Source organism: Cupressus sempervirens, chromosome 3 (genome assembly GCF_028749045.1).
Source record: "Cupressus sempervirens isolate cs-2001-9-10 chromosome 3, ASM2874904v1, whole genome shotgun sequence".
Lineage (NCBI taxonomy): Eukaryota > Viridiplantae > Streptophyta > Pinopsida > Cupressales > Cupressaceae > Cupressus > Cupressus sempervirens.
Window position 1 is genome coordinate 464,470,044 of NC_143120.1, and position 22,612 is coordinate 464,492,655.

The 22,612-nt window shown below is 33.2% G+C and overlaps 1 protein-coding gene across 2 annotated transcripts in view; it reads left to right on the top strand.

The window, feature by feature from the left end:
• The first annotated feature begins 6,955 nt into the window (after nt 1–6,955).
• The window catches only part of LOC149567133 (Protein phosphatase 2A, regulatory subunit PR55), a 59,942-nt gene continuing 44,285 nt past the window's right edge, over nt 6,956–22,612 (top strand). For both annotated transcript variants that reach the window (XM_089820333.1, XM_089820334.1), the window contains exon 1: nt 6,956–7,277. In XM_089820333.1, coding sequence (XP_089676459.1) covers nt 7,127–7,277 — 151 coding nt within the window. In that variant the 5' untranslated portion in view covers nt 6,956–7,126. The remainder of the gene's footprint in view (nt 7,278–22,612) is intronic.

Consider the following 22,612-nt stretch of genomic DNA (forward strand, 5'->3'; position numbering starts at 1 on the left):
AGAAAGAATCAACATGCATACCAAACTTCCACAATATAAAACTTCCATCACAAGACTTATCCAAGTAGACATGATGAAGACAAGAAGAGAAAGAGTGTAATAAAATATGTGAAATAATCATGAGTGCCTACCTAAACATTGATGCTAATTCGCTACGCCTCAGAAAATTGTAGAGAAGCTCCTCCTCTTAGAACCTTATCTTTTTCGAAAATTCCTTCCTTCTCCAACATTCACAATTCCTCCAAGAACCGAACCCCCCCCCGCCCAAGTGACTAGGAGTGCTTGTAGAAGCATACAAGCTTGTTGAAGCATACCAGCTTGTAGAAGCCTATGAGCATGTCCATACACACTAGGAGAGCCTGTATATAAAGGCCTCTAAGATGCATCTAGAATGTGTATAGAAAGAACTAAGAGATAAGCATGACAACTAAGCACATATCTTCCATGATAAGAAGATAAACATGATGAGGTGTCTAGAATGTTGTAGACACCATGTGCTCAAATAATGTGCTAACTCCTAAATGTAGACAACACGTGCATAATTAGAGTGCAAAGTCCTATGTTGTCAACATGACAACTCACAAGAGTTCACATACTCCTATGTGAATAAGTATTAAAATAATGCACATTAATTTATTCAATATTCACTTGACTCCTTTTTAAATTAATTTATTAATTTTAAATCTCATGCACTCACTTTATTAAATCCACTTGTTTTATCTTAATATATTTTAATCACATGCACGCATCATGCGATCTAGAATCTTTTAATAATTTAATATCTTTTTCACTTTTAAATTTATTTTTGAAACTTAATTGATAAAATATTTATTAATTTAAATAATAATATTATTTAGCATTTATTTAAAAATGAACTCTAAATATATTATTATTAAACTAAATAAATATTATCACGTTCCAACTTTAAACTTATAACTTTTATCTTCAAATTTAATTAATTTTCCAATTAATAAAATAAAATAAATATTAAAATATCATATTAATTTTTCATTCAATTAAATCATTAATTAAATCTTTTAATTGGACTTAATTAATATAAAATACATCAAAGACTCACAAAGTAAAATATGAAAACTCGTCTTAGCAAAACACATACAAAATCAAACCAAGGGTTAATATCACGAATTACGTCATCCGACGCATTCAGAGGGTACTCAACTTAGATACTTGTCCTAATTTTCAATTAGGACAAATGGCTTAAAGGGTTGGGATTTGGACTTGAGAATTTATCTCCCCTCTCTTACCATTGAGATAATGTGATAGGGTATGCTCCTCTTCACAATTCAGGGAAGTCGATACCTGGTACTTGCAACCTACATAAAATCCATGCATGTACATACACAATATATACTAAGCTAAACAAGCAATGGTAGGAAGTGGTACATCGTGTAGATCCCGACTAGCAGGTGACTACGACTCCCTTCCTTAACCACATTAGAAATGCCATACAGAAAGAAAACAAACATGCACACCATACACATGCAAGTATGGGGTAAGTATCCATAAGAAAACACATATGATAATAAATCATCTAACTAATCATCATCAATAACTGCAAACACTATAATAATCATCATACATACATGAACTATAAAGTACCAAGTAATCTCATCATATAATAAACTGAATCTGAACAATATCTGATAATCTCAAAATAATGTTACTAATAATCATCAACATAAAACTAGCCCTAAAAGAGTTCGGAAATAATAGCAAAATGCAAACTAGGGCAAGCACTACATACCATATATAATGTGAGTAAAAGCCTCTCTTTGAAAAGCATATCAACTATATAATGTTATTACACAGGAGAGATTTAACCTCAGAATATCTACGTAAATATATTATATTGAATTTTTGAAAGTCTAATAATTTGATCAAAATTAACAAAATCCCTCTAAGCCTTTAAAAAACATTTAATTAAACAACTTCCATGACTATTGTGGATTCCCAAATGCACATACACACTCACAGGTCTAGACACATATGCATAATGAATCCAAATTTACCAATTACCAGAGGGTTAAAATAATAATAAAGATACATCGCCCATACAAGGATGATATTGGCTCGACATGAAAGATCTGATCACTAACTCCATGTGCCACTACCAGTGATATAAGTCCTACATAATAAACACACCCAATCAAGTGTAGATGCACAATAATTATAACTGAAGCAATATTTAATTGAAATCACATAATTAAAGCTTTTAATTAATTTAATTTAAATAATCATTTAAATAGTCCATTTTGCATAACAATGGAAGTGAACAAGATAAATATCCACAACACATAATTTCATGAATTAGGCAAAGGCATACTCAACTAGATAATGCAACAATATAAATCAAATCACCTTGACGGTGTAGACCACTCATGGTCCCAATCATGATCACTCATAAAGAAAGATCATCAAGGTTTCATCCATCAGGACAACTTATGTAAATCAAATGGGAGAGGCACTACATAAAACATGAAAATAATCATTTATTTGAGGTTGAGGATCAATTTAGAAATTTTACAGTTGTGGGTTGAATGGCTAAGACAAAAATCACGTGTGAAAATATTTGGCTATGAAGCATGTATTTGGAAACTAGTTCTATTGATGTTTTTTTGATGGTTTGGAACACCATCACAATTTTGGTAGTTGATTGATAAAGTTCACACTTGTTGGATGTTAATTTAGAAATGCCTAAATAATAAAAGGAGAAGCAACAATCACAACAATGAAAGGGAAAATAATACAAAGGGGCAATTTTGTCCCCATGTCTAGCAAATCTATGATCTCTTCTTGGCTACATGTTTTCTTATGATTGAGTGAGAACATTTCAGGGATTCATTGTTTTACTGTTGATAGTGGCTATCTCACTTTATCACATACATAATCTCCTTCTCATGCATACGTCAATCTATTCCTTGGGACCACAGTTGTCTCCATTACATGCACAATTGACTACTCAATTATAGTTTGAAATATTCACACTTGGTTATTGCTTGTTTTTCATGGTTGGGGTTATTGAGAACAAAGGTAAGAAGTGGGAGAGGAGTGAGAGTAATATATTGGAGACTTTCTTATGCTTGTTTGAAAAAAAGGAAGAAGATGTAGAATGCTTTTTTGTGAAGCTTTAGAGAAAAGTGGAGGCAAAAAAGATTATAATTTGTTAAATGAACACTAACTAACTATTTTATTGGTGTAACCTCTAACTACTAAAGTTAGATCTAGTCATGAAATGTTAACAATTTATCTTTTTAAAATTTGTCATTCAACTATTTAAAAAAAATTAAAACTTAATATTTTATGTTTTATATATTTTTCTTATAAATTCAAATATTTGTATTATTAAATGTCATTATATAAAAGTAACAATTATAAACCCAACAATTTTACAATATAAATATTTTTTGAAAATACTAAAATTATATCCCCAAAAACTATATAATAAAACTGTTTTTGAGAAATCTATTTAAAAATTAGATGATGCTAACTTTTAAAAAGCTAACTATACTTCCTTTAGGCCATTCTTTTACTCTATGTTTAAACTTTCCAAGAAAAGAAAAGAAATACTATTATTGTTTACACTTTGCACATGAAGATCTTGATATGTATGTGGACTTAAGGGGTTTTCTTCACTTAAAAAAATTATATGGTGATTATTTATTATTGTTTAATATTGAGATTACAATTATTAGAAATATTATAATTTTATGTTAAAAAAAAATTAAGTGTTGGAAAAATAATTATTAAATATATTCATTTTTTTTGAAGGTTTGATTTTTTCTTATTTTAGATCATTTTCATTGTTCTTAAAAAATTATCAGATTATTAAAATTGAAAAGTATTTATAACTTTAAAGATTATTTTTTAATAATGGTTATTCTATTATATTATGAATTGTAAAGTAACTTTATTTTTAAAGATAATTATTCAATATGAATTTAAATGAACAAAAGACAAACACTACATACTACCCACTAATCTAATTGTGTGATGAATCATAAACATTATAATTATAAAATATAAAAAATGAGTTTCTTTTAGAAATATAACAACTTTAACAATAAAAAGGTTTCTTAATCGTAACTAGAGTTAATTTTTAACAGTCTTAAAGGGAGTTATAGTTTTGATATTTACTACACTATCAATATATATTTATGATTGGTAACTTCCAAAGGCCATCAATTCAGAAACCTCCTCCTCTTCACAAGGTTTTGACTTTTGAACATGTACCTCTTTGATAAGTCTTAAAATATTTTAATAACTTAATCCTAATTTTAATGATAAATATAAAAGTATTTATAAACCGAGATTATAATCTAATAATTTTATCCTAATTTATATAGTGTATCTTTAACTTGTCCATATTGAAAACTTACATACTATCTCTAATTATTTGATCTGTAGAGAAGAGGTCCCTTATGTCTTTAATGTATTATATTCAATTTCTTTTCAAATGCCTTCCATGTGTTATGTTCAATTTCTTTAGGAGGTAGTCTCTTAGAAGGAGCTTCAAGTTCTACAATAATTGAAACCTAGGATCTACAAGTATTGAGTGATAGGCAAATGATATGAAAGGCATGCAATAAGATAAACTAAAAGCCAACTATACTTCCTTTAGGCCACTCTTTTACTCTATGTTTAAACTTTCCAAAAAAAAGAAAAGAAATACTATTATTGATTACACTTTCCACATGAAGATCTTGATCTTGTATGTGGACTTAAGGGATTTTCTTCACTCAAACAAATTATATGGTGATTATTTATTATTATATAATATTAAGATTACAATTATTAAAAATATTATAATTTTATGTTCAAAAAATAATTAAGTATTCCAAAATAATTATTAAATATATTAATTTTTTTTCAAGGTTTGATTTTTTTCTTATTTTAGATCATTTTCATTGTTCTTAAAAAATTATCAAATTATTAAAATTGTAAAATATGTATAACTTTAAAGATTATTTTTTAATATTAGTTATTATATTATGAATTGTAAAGTAACTTTATTTTTAAAGATAATTATTCAATATGAATTTAAATGAACAAAAGACAAACACTACATACTACCCAATCTAATTGTGTGATGAATCATAAATATCATAATTATAAAATATAAAAAATGAGTTTCTTTTAGAAATATAACAACTTTAACAATAAAAAGGTTTCTTAATTGTCATATAGTAACTGGAGTTAATTTCTAATAGTCTTAAAGGGAGTTATAGTTTTGATATTTACTACACTATCAATATATATTTATGATTGGTCAGTCCGAAAGGCCATTTTGATATTCACTACACTATCAATATATATTTATGATTGGCAAGTCCCAAAGGCCATTAGTTCAGAAACTTCCTCCTCTTCAAAAAGTTTTGACTTTTGAACATTGACCTCTTTGATAAGTCTTAAAATATTTTAATAACTTAATCCTAATTTTAATGATAAATATAAAAGCATTTATAAACAGAGATTATAATCTAATAATTTTATCGTAATTTGTATAGTGTATCTTTAACTTTTTCATATTGAAAACTTAGGTACTATCTCTAATTATTTGATCTGGAGAGAAGAGTTCCTTATTCCTTTAATGTATTGTGCTCAATTTCTTTTCAAATGCCTTCCAAGTATTATGTTCAATTTCTTTAGGAGGTAGTCTCTTAGAAGGAGCTTCAAGTTCTACAATAATTGAACCCTAGGATCTACAAGTATTGAGTGATAGCTACATGATCTGAAAGACATGCAATAAGATAAACTAGAATCTAATCTTAGAAAACAAAGATCCCTACTTTGAGCTCTTGCATTTTTAGTAGTTTCTTATGAGATGGGGTTGGTAAGTTACTTCATAGTTTAAATTATTTTTTCAAAGTCATATAATTGGAAGGAACCTTATAGATTTTGAGCAAGTTTATGAAAGAAAGAGTATTTTATTATTATTTTTATCTTGTTGGGATGTAGTATTTTAGTTTCCACAAACTAAAGGAATCATTAGTCTCCTTAATTTTTCATAAGAACATTTGTTAATATTTTTAAGTAACCCCTCCACATGATCATAGACTAAGGAGATGCCCAAAGTCCATCTTATTCCTAAAATTTTTCATGGAATGATTTATAATGGTTAATTCCCTTTGAAAACATTGGAAGTGTTGGAGACTTACAAAAATATTAAAATAGAATGGAAAATCAATAACTTAGGTACTAAAATTGTTGAATTTAATATAATAAAAATAAATAAATAATCCAAAATATGAAGAGAAGTGGAATTTAAAGATATCATAAATAATAAATAGATACAAATAAAATTGAAGGTTTTTAGGGGAAGTTAAGATCTTCTTCAAAGAGATAAGTTCAATTTCTCTATGAAAATCTTCAGAATTTGTTTTGGTCAATAATCTTAGATTCACTTTAAAACACAGGAACTCTTCCACATAAATAATTCACATCCACATAATAAATTTCTTTATCAAATTTGATATGAAAATAACAAAATAATTCAGAAATTGAAAAGACCTGAAAATTAAAGGTATCATATATATAGACAAACAAATAGAAGACAATTGAAGGTTTTTGAAGGGAAGGTAAAAAACTTCCAAGGAGATAAAGGTAGAAAGAAGCAGGTTTGATGGTGTGTTATTGAGAGGAAAAGGGTAAAAGGGTCCCTATCGCCTTTTTTTAAGGCTTGCCATTCCTTAATATGGGAACAAACCCCGTTAAGAGCGAGTGATGGTTCCTCGTAACATTTGGCTCCTAAACTCCGGCCAACAATCGGATTCTCTCTCTTCTGTCTGTTGTAACACCGGATTGGCTACGCCAAGCTACATTTCTCTTTCTTCTCCGTTTCCACGGCCTCCACATCACCTCAATCAGGCGAAGATTACCCATAATGACGAAGAAATGAACAAGGTATAAAACAACGCGGCGCTGGTACTGGTGTTGGAGCAGAGGCGGTGAAATCGTTTCAAGGATTGGGTGCAGAGGATCTATGTCTCCTCCTCTAATGGATGCCCGATCTTTAGTGGGATGGGCTCTGATTGATTAGAGTAAGTGGGAGGGCATCGTAGTGAAGAAGAGGAAGAGGAGGATCTGGTTGAGGAAGGGAAGGGACGAGATGATGAGCGGCGGGGGGACATCGGCGTCGGCGGAGGGAGGTGGAGGAGAGGAAGCGCAGTTATCAGCCGCAACCAGTCCTCCTCCTTGTCTGGAATGGAAATTCTCGCAAGTATTCGGTGAGCGCGCAGCTGGAGAAGACGTTCAAGAGGGTAAGTGTCCCTGTGACTGCCTCAATTTTTTGGCCATTGGCTTCTACTCCTCTCAGCACTTGATTTTATGCATCGATGTCGTGGGTTACAGTTTAGCGTAGTGTAATTGAATTGGTCAATGCGTTTTTGCCTTTGGCATCCTGTTCAGATCTCTGAAGTACCAAAAAATGTAGGCCGGAGTACCCACACATGTTTGTTCGGTTCTGCAATTTGTAGTTTGATCGATCAAATTGCCGGAAGGAAGCTTCTGCATAGATTAGTATCAAAATATCCCGTATAGTTTGTTTGGAAGTTAGCCTTTTGTAAGACATCTTTGCATACCCAAGAAGAATAATTATTCACTAATTCTCTGAAGCGAACAAAAAAAAAAAAGTTTTTGGGTTCCTTGGAACTACTTCTAGACCAAATCCACATCTACCATTGAAATGGAGAATTTTTAGTTCTTCTTTTCAGGTGAACAAAAAAGAAAGGTTTTTTGGGTTCCTTGGAACTGCTTCGTAATGAGATCAACATCTATTTTTGATATGAGGCCTATAGCCTTTTTTAAATGCCTTGTGTCTGTGTTGCACTTGGTACTTGTTGTCATCTATAGTAAGAGAGAAAGTACCAATAAATAACAAGAAATCAATACCCTTGCAGTAGTGTTTGTGTACTTGTGGTCTCCAACTGTTGAGTGAGATATAGCATAATCTATATTGATTCAAGTAAATATGAGGAAGGTGAAGTAGGTACAGGCACACCTGTTAAGCATATTAGTTATAAGGATTCATTACCTCATGTCCATCAGCAGAAAGAATACCCTGGGTTACCATTAGCTGTAACGTAATACATAGATTACAGCTGTTATGGAATATGTGGATAACTTTTTTGCTGTCAGGATTTGCTAAAAGGCAAAAAATGATGTATCTTGTTGGATGTTGTGAAGTATACTTTTTGTATTATTTGTCATGAAATTTGACACCTCTTGGTATTTAGGATTTTCATGGTAATCTACATAATACAAAGTAGGTTTAAGGGCTATCATACTTAAAACAATATGATAAAGTTGTGAAATTTGTAGCAATTAACTTGCAACTATTTACAGATTCTGAGAGTGAAGTTAGATCATTGAAGTTGATGTTGGCTTAAACTTAAAAGTACATTTTTTCTGCGGTTCTTGTTCTTATTTTATCAGTCTTTCATCATTAACACTATTTTTAAAACTTGACTACAATGACTGTGGAAAAACAATTCATTAACTTCATTTACCAAATCTATGCCACATTGACTACATAGTTTGGGGCAGTGGACAAACTTTTCTGCACAATGTCGGTTGAGATTATTTAAAAGAATCTTGGATAGGATAACCAATGTGTTAAAATAACCAACAGCATTTATGTTTGCACATTAATTGTTGCTGGATCACCTTTGAAGGTTTACCATTGTAATCTTCACTGTGCGGGATCACTTATAAATGATCTTCAATGGTAGTACATTTTCTGCCTGTTTTTGAATGCAAGCCAAATGTTAGATGTGATGTATATCATCATAAGCATGTGCTAGCTATGACGGTCAGAAAATGCCTATTACTTCGAAAAGGACATTTCACCTGGCAGTTTTTCCTATACTGGGTGTGCTCAGTTAGGGGCTGGAGGTGGGTGCAGATGCATCTGGAAGTTGATTTGGAAGCGGATGCATCCAGAAGTCCACAGGGATCATGAAAACTTCCCGTGGATGCACATGGATGCACAGGCAGGTGCATCCACAGGGAGTTTTCATGCTTCCTGTGCACTTGGCATATTTAGGGGGCTTATGCATGACATTCACAGCTTAGAGCTCTTTGGTCATTCAATGAAAAGCCAGAAAGACTCTACTCAGATGTCCCTGTGCCATTTCCCTAACTAGAGTGAACTCCTGCAATGAATCTTTCTCTGCCAAATTCTCCATTTCCCTTTTTCCTTTTCACAACAATCAGTTTGCACAAACAAAAAAGGCCAAATCTTAAAGGCCAAGATATGCCCAACTCATGTAAACATACAAATCATATTATTGGAGTGTGAATTATTTTTCTTGCGAGCCAGACTTTAACATGGTGCCATTGCTGGAGCTGCTTAGATGGGCAATGGTAAGTTTTCACTGTGAATCTATGCAAAGATACATGAAATGACCCACATAAATGAATGGAAGGTTGTATTTTAGTCTTGTGCTGCGGCGTTATAGCAAAATATCTCTGCAAATATAAAAGCCAAATAATCCAAGAAAACCCAGTGCCATATGCACAATGAAAATAGTTTGAGAGGCACAGATATCTCAAGGATGGCAATCATCTGCAAAAGGGAGTTGGCTAAAAAAATGTTTGAGAGGAGTGGAGTACAACTCCTAATTCTCAAACACCACAACATCTACCCTTTAATCTATTTTTATATAGAATACAAAGACAATAAATGAGTACAGCACAGGATTCAATGGACATTTTTGTCCCACTCGCTAATTCTGAACTTTAAGGTTATTCAAATAGTTATGAACTATCAATTAGCATTTAATATTTATCTAATATCTTGATCAATAATGAAGTATCATACTATCAAATCATTTAGTTCTGTATATTTCTTGCATTTTTTGTTTGTGTGAATAGATATGTATATATACATACATATCTATCTATCTATATCTATATATATCTATACATATATTTACATGTGCCAAAACACACCCAAAACCCCATTTTTTTTCATGCATCCGCATACCAGATTCTTGTACCTGCATCCACATCTGCACCTGAACCGGTAACTTAGATGAGAAGCATAACTATGGGCTTTGTAAACACAGGCAAAATAAGATATATATTAAGAAATACTATAGCAGAATAAGTTTCTATTAGCTTGCAACTAAGGTTTTAGACCTAAGCCATGTATTGCTAAATAATTTGACCGTATGTTGAAAATTCATAACGATTTTGCTTATGATTTAGACAAATCTAACCCTCTTTATAAAGCTTAACTAGAATAATCTTGATTTCTCACCGTCTGTTTGTTCTGAACAGACAGGTCCTGTTTTTCTACTTTCAGCTGATTCTCTCAATTATTTATAGTCAGTGCCATGGTAGCCAGGGCTTGTATAGTTTTTCCTAGCTCATTATTTTGAAAAATACCCCCTTGTTCATCTCAATATGGAACCTGATTATGACTTTCTGTAATCTACCACATAGATTTAGAGCACGGGTTTATAAAGAATTGGGTGAAAGTTACTGGAGTTGACGTTTCAGATCACACCACATGATTCATCACCAGGGTGGAAAAATATGTTAGGACTGTGGATGAGAGCTCCTTGTATTAAATGCTTATCACATACAAGAAGCCAATTGGGCTAGCGTAGGTGACAAAAAAATTGATCAACCATTCAAAACATTAATGAAGAAAAGATGTGATTCTCAAATTTAATCTCTGGTAAATTTCAACTTGCCTAACTATATAACTATAAATTATTTTCAACACGGCATTTTGTAAGTAATGCCATATTAAATAAGTTGTTCTGGTTGACCACTTTCTTTTTCAGTGATAATAGCAAGCAATTGTTCTGTAGTCATATAGTATGCTTGAGAATTGGTAGGCACCATACATGTCAAATTGATTTAATGTGGCAATTTAACTAAATCACTGTCATTTGCTACATGTTTCTTTGCGACAGTTATTTATATTTTCTACGAATGTTGTTTGTTGGGCAAGAAACACACAAATGAATTCATTAGCTATTTGATCAAAACAAATCTTGAGGTTTTCTAAGCTTTCGTAGAGGAGTAAATTGGCCAAAATCCCAAAACTGCTTGGAAGAAACAACTTCTAGCTATACTAGTCTTTACTGGACTTACTATAAGAGGTATTAAAGGAGACGTCCAAATTACTAATTGTATTGGCATACTTTTCTCTTGGAAAAAAAGAATAATTTCAGAGTATCTATACTCAGAACATTATCTGGGTAAAGATAGCTTCCAACTATAACAGCTCCTGGGTTCCACTATATATCTATGGAAATCTTACTGCAAAAAGCAAGACCAAACAGTTGTTGGAGGAACCATGCATGTTTGTCAGCATTCAAAACCGAAATTATCTAAGATCATCATGAGCAGCATCTTCCAAGGCTTCAACCAATATTTCCCTGAGGATAGTTGTCACAAATTGATAAGGTGATCATGGTTTAACTGACCAATAGAGTTCCTATTGTCCTGCGAGGATTGATCTTCCTCTGACAAGTCTGCTCCCATCCCAGCATAAAATATCAGTTACTGTTCTTTTCTTTAGGAGCATGGAGAAGCATTGCTCGTTGAAAAATATCTAATTATAAGCCGGTCTTCTGTTGATGGATGCTAACACGGCAATTATTTGGACTATCATTGAACTACTTACTTTGGGCCTCTACCAAAGTCCCAGAATCTCTTTCTAGATGGACCACAAGGACTCTATAATTCAAGGTTACATAACATTTCCTTCACATTCCTTTGCAAATTGCAATTATGCTAATTGATAACTTTACTAAAACATGGTTTTCAGATTCTGCAATGAATCTAATCCTATAATAAAAGAGAAACTAAAACATGTTGAAACAGCTTTAACTATCAGGTGCAAGAATTTATTTACACATAGATAGAAAACAATAAATATAACTTAATGAATGATTGTCAAAACCATATCACTGATATTCAGTAATTCTGAATATAAAATCTGCTACAGAAAATAGATAAATTTCTCTCTGTTAGACAAGAAACATCTTCTTAATTTGTACCTGTCCTTTCTCTTATAGATCTGAAAAGGGTATATCTTTTCGGTTACCAGAAGTGAATCTCATTGTAATGCCCCAAGCTTTTGCTCCAACTAACAGACAAGATTAAAGAAACTTTTGTTTCACAAAACAAAAGTGGGAAAAGACAACCCAATCACAAACCATCTGCAACCTATGATGACACACATGTCATGCACTAAGGGCACAAGTGGAAGACTTAACTCCACCTTGGGCTAAGACACCAAGGTTGACACAAACCAAGACATGGGAGACACAAAGGGTTCCCAACCTATTGGAGCAACCTTCAAACATCTCTACCAAACACCTCCAAATTCCACTGTGTTATGTTCAAGAGAAAAACTTGGCAGAGCATTAGACTTTATACGACTCTAATAGCTCTAACAGGTATTGTACTTCTTACAACTCCAATACCTTCACTATGTATTGGATATCTTTAACTATGATACCTTTAATATGCATTGGAGTTCTTCCAGCTTTAATATTGTGGTAATAGATTCCTCCTCTTGTCAATAACCCAAGGGGGACGGTATCATAATTGAAACAACTCTAATACTCCAACAACTAACCTGAAATAAAAAATGCACGAAGGCACACAAGAAAGTACTCTGAATTCTTGACGAGGCATAATATCTTACATTTATGAGCTGTTATAAAATAATTTGAGGATAAATGTTCAATGGGTCAAAGAGGGCACTGACTTGACCACACATGGTCCACTTGAGGGGCATGATTTCCAAGAATCAAGGAGAAAAAGTACACTAGCTTCCAAGCATGAAGGCAAGCTACTATAAAGCAAATTATGAGAAAGACTAAATCAGAAAGTCATACTTTTTCAACACCAATGTCAGACTGGGCCAAAGACAACGCATTAACATTCAACCATTATGGTAATACATATATAGATTCTCATTCACCCACAGACATCCCTAATCATAGTTACAAATTTAGAACATAGTTATTATGATTTCAGCATTACAATCATGAAAACACTCTAAGAAGATAGGTGGAAAAATGTCTAATAAGAATAATTAATTTCCTTCAAAGGGTTTCATAATAAATCTTGACAAATCACAAAATACATCAAAGTACAACTACGCACTGAAAACAAAGGAATCATGGACCTCACTTACAAAGGTTGTTATAGACACTTGAATGAGATCATAACATAATTCCAAGGTGGAGTGTACTTCCCACACATTGAAAGATCTCACTCAAACATACAATTTCTGTAACAAGTATTGTCACATCAATAATGAGCCACCTCTAAGGTGCTTAAATAATCATGATCATAATATAAAATTAACTAGGAACTTTTGATTTCCCAAGATGTCTCTAAGGATGAACCAATGGGGAATGTTACCCCCTGTAGACCATATTACCCATAGTTGGAAAACTCGGACTCGACAATAACTCATCTGACTCAAAATTCTAAAATAGCTAGGACTTGCCAAAAACTCGTTGAAAATATCAGCACTTTTATCAAACATTTGAAAATATATAATTTGTTAAAATCTCCTTACAAAACACACATATACACCAAATTTTAGAACATATACTAATTTGAGATTTCCATCATATATAAATCAAACTTCTGATTTAAATACAGATAAATTTATGAAAATATATTAATACATACTTATTAATTCATAGTTATAATTAATAAATCATTTATGAACACATAATGGTAAGATATTCATAAATTTATAAATAATTAATGAACACATAATGGTAAGATATTAAAATGACAAGATTATATAAATTTATAATTATATATTTGTTATGTTAAATAATAGTAAACCATGATATCAAAATATTGGGGTTGATTGATATTGACCCAAGCTTAATAATAATCAGTATGAAAATAATATAAAATGAAGCAAAGTAAATTTTAATACTATTATAACAAATCTTAAGTCAAGAAAATTTTGAAACTATTATAAAAAACTTAAAAGATTATATTAACCTTAAAGATATACATTTATAATCCGAGATTGTATCTGTGGTTTTGGGCATTTGAGTCGAGGAAAAAATAAAATCATAACAAAACTGGCATTCGACTCAAGAAAAATTAAAATACTATAGACTGGAGATTAAATTCATAGTTTTACAACCTTCTCTCATGTGGGCTCCCGCTACAGCTTTCAATCGTTGGCAATAGTGAAACAAAAACCTAACTTTACCTCCTTATGTTTTGCGTCTCACTTTATTGCTTCGATTTCTTGCTCCTAAAATCATGCAATTGCATGATATTTACCCTAAAAAGTACTACCAAGCTTTTGGGCAGTAATATTGTCTGTGGATAGGACGAGCATATCACGACTTTGGTATGTTTATGCAATTTCTTCAATCATCTATTATATTACCAATGCCAAGTGCAATATATGTTTATGCCCCTCCAAACAACATGCACACTATGCAGATTGTCGTTGCAAAACTCGTCAAATACTTGCAAAGCTTGCGAGCACTGGCGAGCCTATTAATCAGGTGAGTTACTTATCCAATCCTTTTTCAATGAGCTTTTGTAAAACTTGTGGTGATTTTTGCTTGAAAAACTATCAAGAAAATGCAAAGTCTTGAGTTTTCCGATAAAAACTTGTCCAAATTCATCAAATTTAGTTCTTCTTGCTTGTAGTGAAAAAATGTTTTTCATTGGTGATGATCTTCACTCTCTCTCATCTCATTTTTTCTAATTATTTTGCTCACATCTAACACCTTGTACAGATTATTAGCGATACTGCTCAAAACCATTAGGGTCTCCACCCCCAAAACCCTGCTAGTTATTGGGATCGCTTTGCTTATAAATTCTATTTTAGATTTATATATGATGGAAATTAGTGACATGCTCAACAATTTTAGTAAAATGTGTGTTTTGAAGAAGTATTTAAAAATTGCTGAGTTATTGTGATTTTTTCCCAAAGTTTTTTGGTGACTCTTGAGTTTTTGAAAATATTGGGCCAGCCAAGTCATTGTTGAGTCCGAGTTTTTCAACAATGAAGAACATGGATGCATCACTGTCAAGGCCAAGGCTTAGAAAGCTTACATGGCAGGCACTCATGCCAATCCAAGTACACAACATCACATGAGATAACCCACATCAAATAGAGCATAAGGCAATATATGACACATCCATCATTCAATGCATATACATAAATAATAAAAATCCATGTCGAAATTCAAATCCAACGTATGGAAGGACGAGAATGTTGGATAAGACAAGGTCGTTATTGACGTCGTGTTATCTTTGGCATTCATCAATTTTAGATTTGGAACATGCCCTTTGCAGCTAGAACAAGTCTCAAATAGGTTCCAAGTCCTTGCATAGATTTTCTTGTTTAAATAGTACTTATCCAATGTGTCATTTATTCAATTGATTGAATTCTATCACCATGCTTTTTCCTGTGGTCTCTTTATACTGTGGTGAATGAAGAAAGCCACACCTTACCTATCCTAAACATTGAATTGTCCAATTTTACAAGTTTGCATCCAAACAAATGCAAACTTTAATGAGGCTTTGCCTAAAGATGTTGAATTCTGAAATTAAATAGAATTCATATCACAAAATAATACATTCATACGAGGATTAAAATGTCTCAAATCTTCAAGGAGGGCAAAACCATAAATATTCCCATGTCTTCATTAATGAAATCACATGATACTTTCAAAATCCCTTAAATTTTCTAACTTCTGAAATAGAAGAAATAAATTTCGATGATACCATTTTGATCTAAAAATGCACAGCCTACTTTGACAATCAATTTTTCCAAGTATTTTGGTGATAATTTGGCCTCACAATGACCATCTAAAAATATAATTAAAAAACATAAATCAAAACCATAAATTACAATCTTAAGTCATTCCTATAGAGTGATGCCATATGATTCTACCTACATGGACATGGCTAAAGGAAGAAACTTCACTTAAATGCAATTGGAATTAAGGAAAATATATTGTACTCAAGCTCAATCAAGAAGGAAATCCTCCTCTTCAGCAACACATATATAGATCTGAAATCTATACCATGTACTTCCACTCCAAGTGTGAGCAATTCAAATCTAACATCAACCAATTCTGTCTGCAACTTGCATGCAAATATTTTTTTCCCTGTAAGGGTTTTCTTGAGCAAGAAATGCGAGAATGAATGAATAAACAAAAGTCTTCTATTTTCTTTCCTTTTTTTTTCAGTTCTTTTTAATTGTGTAATTTCCTTTTCCTCCTTTTTCCCCTTTATTACCAATTAATTGATTTAATAGAACTATACAGAATATATGTTAATTTAATTCTAATTGTCAACCCCTTTCTGATAGCTATGAACTTAAATCAATTAAATTTAATTATGTTATGATTAGCAATAATCTTACCTAGTCGAAGTACCATGCAAGTATTAAATATTCCATAACCATGTCAAACACAAATTTTGGGGTAAATCTAAGTGCATTCTAAAAGACAAATTAAGCGCACGGAAGGGGCTCAACTGCATAGGGCTTTCACAACATATGCATTTTGGAATTGCCACTGATACGGATCTGGGTAAACACAGGAATTCATGAGGACTATGAAAGGTGGGATGGCTAGGTAGAATCTATGTCAACTTCTCCTCATGCCAACCATTGGTCTAATTATTTTTATTACTGCACACTCAGGTCAAAGTTTTGGTTTGCCCACTACAGGTAATATTAGCTGAGGCAACATAAATTTACCAATGTAGTGTACATCAAAACATGACTTTTTTGATCATCACTGTAAATCATCTTATGATTAGCATGAGGAATGAGATGTACAAGCAATAATGTTACATTGTTGAAATACTTTATTGATCTTACATGCATGGGCACAGCATATGAACCCCGATAATGCATAGCTGGAAATCAATGCCAAAATAAAACCTCATTGGAAACACCTCAATGGTCATACAGACATCTCCACGTAAGTATCTAGAATACACCATCAGAACACCTTGATGGCAAGATCGAGGTCCTTACAATGTTCAGTGCAATGGATCACATCTCTTGAATCGCTCAATGTACTGGTGAAACACTCACTATAGCATATATTATATGAATAAGAAATCACACAAGGAAAACATGAGAGTGGGCATGACTTTCACCCTTTAACTAAAGATCTGCATGAAGGGAAGTGAGAGTGCTCTCCAAGAGAGCTAATATTTTCATGTAATCTGTGCCAGACGTATAGCTAGACTTCACAAAAAAATAAATCCTAATCAATCTAAAGCTGGCACCCTAACTTGAATTAAACCTCAGTCTTTGTTAACTGATGCTGGACCCTAACTGGAACCAGATGTAAGTTTTTGTTAACTGATGCTGCACCCTAACTGGAACCAGACCTTAGTTTTTGTTAATTGATGCTGCACCCTAACTGGAACCAAGCCATAGTCTTTTTAACTGATGTTGCACCCTAAGTAGAACTGTTTTTTAAATTTTTTTAATCCAATGTACTCTACTTATTCTAGCTTCCGTCCCTTCCCTGTCTGAGTTGCCTCTTGATACGCCACCAGCATTAATCTTAGTCAAGGATGAATTAGGGCTTTCTGCAAACCTGACTTTTCCATATGATTCTTAGCTGCTTCATTGTGGGGTCTGTTTCCTTTGCCAAAATCCTAAGCTTTTACTAAAAGTCTTTTGTTGGAGTGAGCTTTAATGTCCAACCAATAGAAAGTTCTCTCTGTCTCAATTTCAGTGTGTAGCGCCTGTCTCCACACCTACTATAAGAGTCCTGAGGTATTTTAGAAGATTCTGTGGTTCCTTTCAAGTCAAGTTTGCCGACAAATATTTTGTAACTGAAAATTCCTAAAGTCTTGAGGAAGGATTCTTTTTTTGTGGGAGAACTTTCTGTCTCAATTTCAGTGTGTTGCACCTGTCTCCACACCTGCTATAAGAGTCCTGAGATATTTTAGAAGATTCTGTGGTTCCTTTCAAGTCAAGTTTGCGGACAAATATTTTGGAACTGAAAATTCCTCAAGTCTTGAGGAAGGATTTTTTTTTTTGTGGGTTCTCTTTGGAACTTTGGACTAGCTTTTAAATATTGTGCAATAGTTTTCTTACATGATTAAAATTTTTAAAGAGTGAAATCCAAATCAGCTGTACAAAAGAGGAAGCAACAATAGATGAGAGGCATTCTTCTCAGCTTAACCACATAGGAGATGATGTGAGTCTTGTTTTAGATTTTGGTCGAGTAGGAAATCTATTATGGAAAGTAATCAAGAGTGTTTATTTTTGGCCTTTTCATGTGATTTCAAATATGCCTGTCAACTTTCAAGTCTTCTCTTTACATAAATTTATATCTCACCTTTACTGAATATCTTTATGATCTCTTGCATTGCATCCCAAGGACATCCACTTTAATAAATGGTCTGCTTTGGGGAATTTTTTAAAGATTTTTTTTGAAAAGCTCCTTCAATTTTCCGTTATTCACATAGCCCATATTTTTCATCTTCTAAAGACCCAAAGTCAGTGACTTTTCTTTGGCCAAGAGAATATTATAACTTTTGAGGCATTGAATTCAGGAAATTCTACCTTCAAGGGCTCATTTTGGTTGCAATAATCTTCTCAAAAGTCAGTAGATTATCTGAAATTATCTCAAAAACACTTTTCTTGATTACTGCAACACCAAGTTTTATACCTGCCAAATGACTGAATCAGTTCCCTCCCCTGGAAATCAAGGAACCACTTTTTCATTGCTTCTAATTGGGTTTTTAGCTGTTAAAACTTAACAGCCAGCATCATAGGCTGTCTAATTTGTTACCCCATTAGCAATTAAGCTTGACAGCTATGACAGTATTATTTAGAATGGCCTTTCCTTGTCAAACCATCCTTGTCTCTTGGCTGACAAAATTTATTCCAGCTCCTCTCTTTTGACTGGAAACTGGCAGAGAATATTACATTTTCTTTCAAGACTGCTTTCAGAGTTGTATTAGAGGTAACTAAATAAATGGTTATAGCTTATAGGACGGACTTAATCAAGGTAATTTTTTCAACTAGCAATAACTATCTCAAGATCCAAAGGGAGATGCTACTTTAATTTTCTCTATATTTGCCTTGGATTCCAGTTTTGTGAGGTGGAGTCATGATAAATATATTAATAGGAAGACAAGCGATTCTTAGTTGAAGAATATTTAAAATTCGATTTGGATACTTATTCTGCATTGAAGAAGACTACACAGGACTTGGCCTGATTAAATGGTTTCCTTGAGACTCTTAGGTTGATATCTAAGCATTCTTTAAAAACACGGGTCTCTGGTAGTTTTGGTTCTCTAAGTAGTTATCTGTCAGCTATGGACTATAGGTGGGTTGGCTTTTCCTATTTTTCTGGAACTTTAATATCACTTTAATGCCCTTTCTCAGAAAAGTAGAGTACAATGTTGCATGTCCTTTAGACAAGACAAGAAGCTAATCATGGAGGATTGAATCTCCTAGTTTGTGGTTTCTAGAGTATTCCACAAACCTTGAAGATGAACACAGAAAAGGCACTGAAGAATAATAGCTCCAAATCAAGCCCACCCAGTCTTGATGAAAACCAAAAACTAACATCTTCTCAAGTTCTTCCCACTCAGGCATGAAAGCTTTAGCTTTATCTGACTTGATAAGCATTCCCATATCATTGGAATAATGCATGTAATGAATCGGTTTCTGGGGTATGGACTTTGCCATCCATTATTTGCCCAGCCTCCACAATTTTTCTTTCTGTTTAAAGAACGTGTAATCCATGGAGAGTTTTTACCTTTCACCAATACTATCGTAAGACTTTAGAGACTACTTTGCATAGAGTATATTATTATTAAAAAAATGTGGCATCTGATTTGAATTCTGGACACCTTAACTACACTGATTGAAACAGAATTAACAATGCTTCGAAGCTGCTGAAATTTTTATAAAATCCACCAAAGTGTGTAACTTTCCTTCTCTTCCTATTAATGACTACTTCCTCCATTTTAATAAAATTAGGATATATTTTTGCTCATGATTAATTTTGGGATAGTTTATAGTAATCTGTGCTGTCTGTTGTTATCGATTTGATTTTTGAAAATACAGAATGATAGAGTTCTACAGCAGGCTTCTACATTGCAGGTAGGGAAGTTTCCAAGGTTTGGTTAGTTCCTCCAATGCTCTCATAACATTGACTTGTGAGCTAAAGGGGATGGATATATGGCAGAGGAAGTGTTTTGGTTACTTATTAAGCCAATTGATTTTGGGATTGGGTAAAAATATAAAAAATGTATAAATGATCTTTATTTATCCCGATTTTGTAAGTTTTTCCATCACTTTTTCAGGCTTTTCTTTATGATCCCATCTTCAACATATTCAATGAACCTCGCTGGAATCCAGTAGTGTTTATCAATTTTGCTTTTTCATTTTGTCTCCTTGGAATTGTTTTAATTCTTGAGTCTTACTTATTCCACAATAGCATCTACAGTCTGCCAAGGGATATCTGATACTTTAAAAATTTCCTATGAAGGTAATTCCATATAATACTTTTGACTTCCTCTTGCAATAGGATTAGTATCTTGTGTCTAGGTAGGATGACATTGAGTCTCCTCCTCTGAGGTGATAGTATCTGGGAGAATTTTTTCTCATTTTACACTTTTGGTTGGTCTGCCAATGACCCTACTGCAGACAAGTTCTCGTTAGATTGGTTACGCAGTGCATCTTCTAAAAGGAAATTATCAGTGTTCCGTGGTGATGCATCCCCAGGAATCTAGATGAGACCCTCAACTCCTTGGATGTCCTGGGTACATTGAGGGAATTCACCTCCTTTTCAGGAACAAACTTCCTGCTCTACCTGGTGCATGAAAATGAAGGCGGCAAATTGTAAGGTGAAAGAAATGCTAAAAGCCCTTAGAAAGCTAAAGGAGGGAGAAAGGTTGTTTCAAATTCAGCACTTTGTATGTACCTTATAAAATATCAGCTACTTTTGTTTTGTTTTGGTACTTAAATAGCTGTCCCCAGGCTGCCCCCCTGCCATCTGAGGCCATACTCCCCCCTGCTGTTTCCAAACTTTGAGAAATTTAATACTCTTCACAAAATTATGTCTGCACATCCTTGTGCCCTATAATTTTGGAGAAATACTGAATTTTTGAATACTGCAAACTGAGTCATGATCTGGTTCCTACCTCCACATCCTTGTGCCCTATAATTTTGGAGAAATACTGAATTTTTGAATACTGCAAACTGAGTCATGATCTGGTTCCTACCTCCTTGCTTTCAGTCAGTGTACTGTCTCGATCTTTTCTTGTGCTCAGTTGCGTGTGGTTTCCTTGTGGAGCTCTCCCATTCCTCTGCTGCTGTTGGTTACATCCTGCATGTTTTATCCTTGTCTTTGCACAATATTATTGCCGCCAAATTGATTTTTTGATCCATTCTCTTCTTGCATATTATACTTTTTAGTGACCAGTTCTCTAGTTGTGGCCATTTCTGAGTTAGATGGCCACGTGTGTAGCACTTCTGTGTCTATTGCACCAGGTCTTCATATTCTAAATTTTGTTTCCAATTGAAAGTACCTTCGTGTAACTCGATTGTGTCTTCTAGAAGGTTGGTAAGGTCCATTTCAACGGAGGCATTAAAATATGCAGGCAATCTATTCTTGCTAGGTAGCTTAAAAAAGGCCCTTATACTATCTCAGAGGGATCTGATAGCTTTCAAAATGTCTTCTTGCCATGATTGAAAAATTCACATCCAAGCTGGGATCTTGGTAGGAAATTCGTCAGTAGGGAATTCTTATAAATTCTCTATACCTATCAACTATATTATAAGAATAAATTCAAAAAGTAACAATTAACAGACAATACAAATAGACATATCTCCTGATGGTTGCCATACAGCCCTTGTCCACTCTTCTACTTTGCTCATGGTAACTCTGAGGTCAATAAATGCACAGATAAGATATGATTCTTTGCATAGACAATGCTATCTATGACTATTTCAGTTTGAACTCCGGTCTGAGTTTTCTTCACTTTTTTTTGTATGTATTTTTTATATTCTTAGGAATTTTGGAATGCAGTTTTAAATTTTAATTTGTCAGTGCTTTAGAAGTATTGCAATAGCTTCCGGCAGTTTGTCTCTTTCATCAGATCCTTATTAGACAGCTTTTAAAATTGATTTTGTGGGATTCCTCTTGGTGCGTATCGAGGCAGACATGGCTGTTGCTAGAAACAGAGAAAGCAGCTGCAAATCCCTACAGTTGTCAGACTTTCTTTCTGTTCAACAAGTATTTTTTATAAAAAGAAATCATTTTGTGGCTACGAACTTGTATTGTATAATTTGTTATGGTAACCAATATTTTCCAAGTGGTAATTCTATCTCAATGACTATTACTGCATGTCCCAAGATCTAGTCTGTTTTGTTTGTTAGAGTTTGGTTTTCTTGGTAAGAGTTCAATTTTTCTATAGAATACAACTATAGGCATCATCTAGAAGAACTAAGAAGTGCTTGGAAATTTTCTCAGTTGAATGATTGCAAAAGTATCCTGTATAGTAAATACACGTGCCTTGAGAGTATTGTGAAGAGATTTGCATGCGGAGTCTTAGATGTTGGTAATCTGGTGCACTC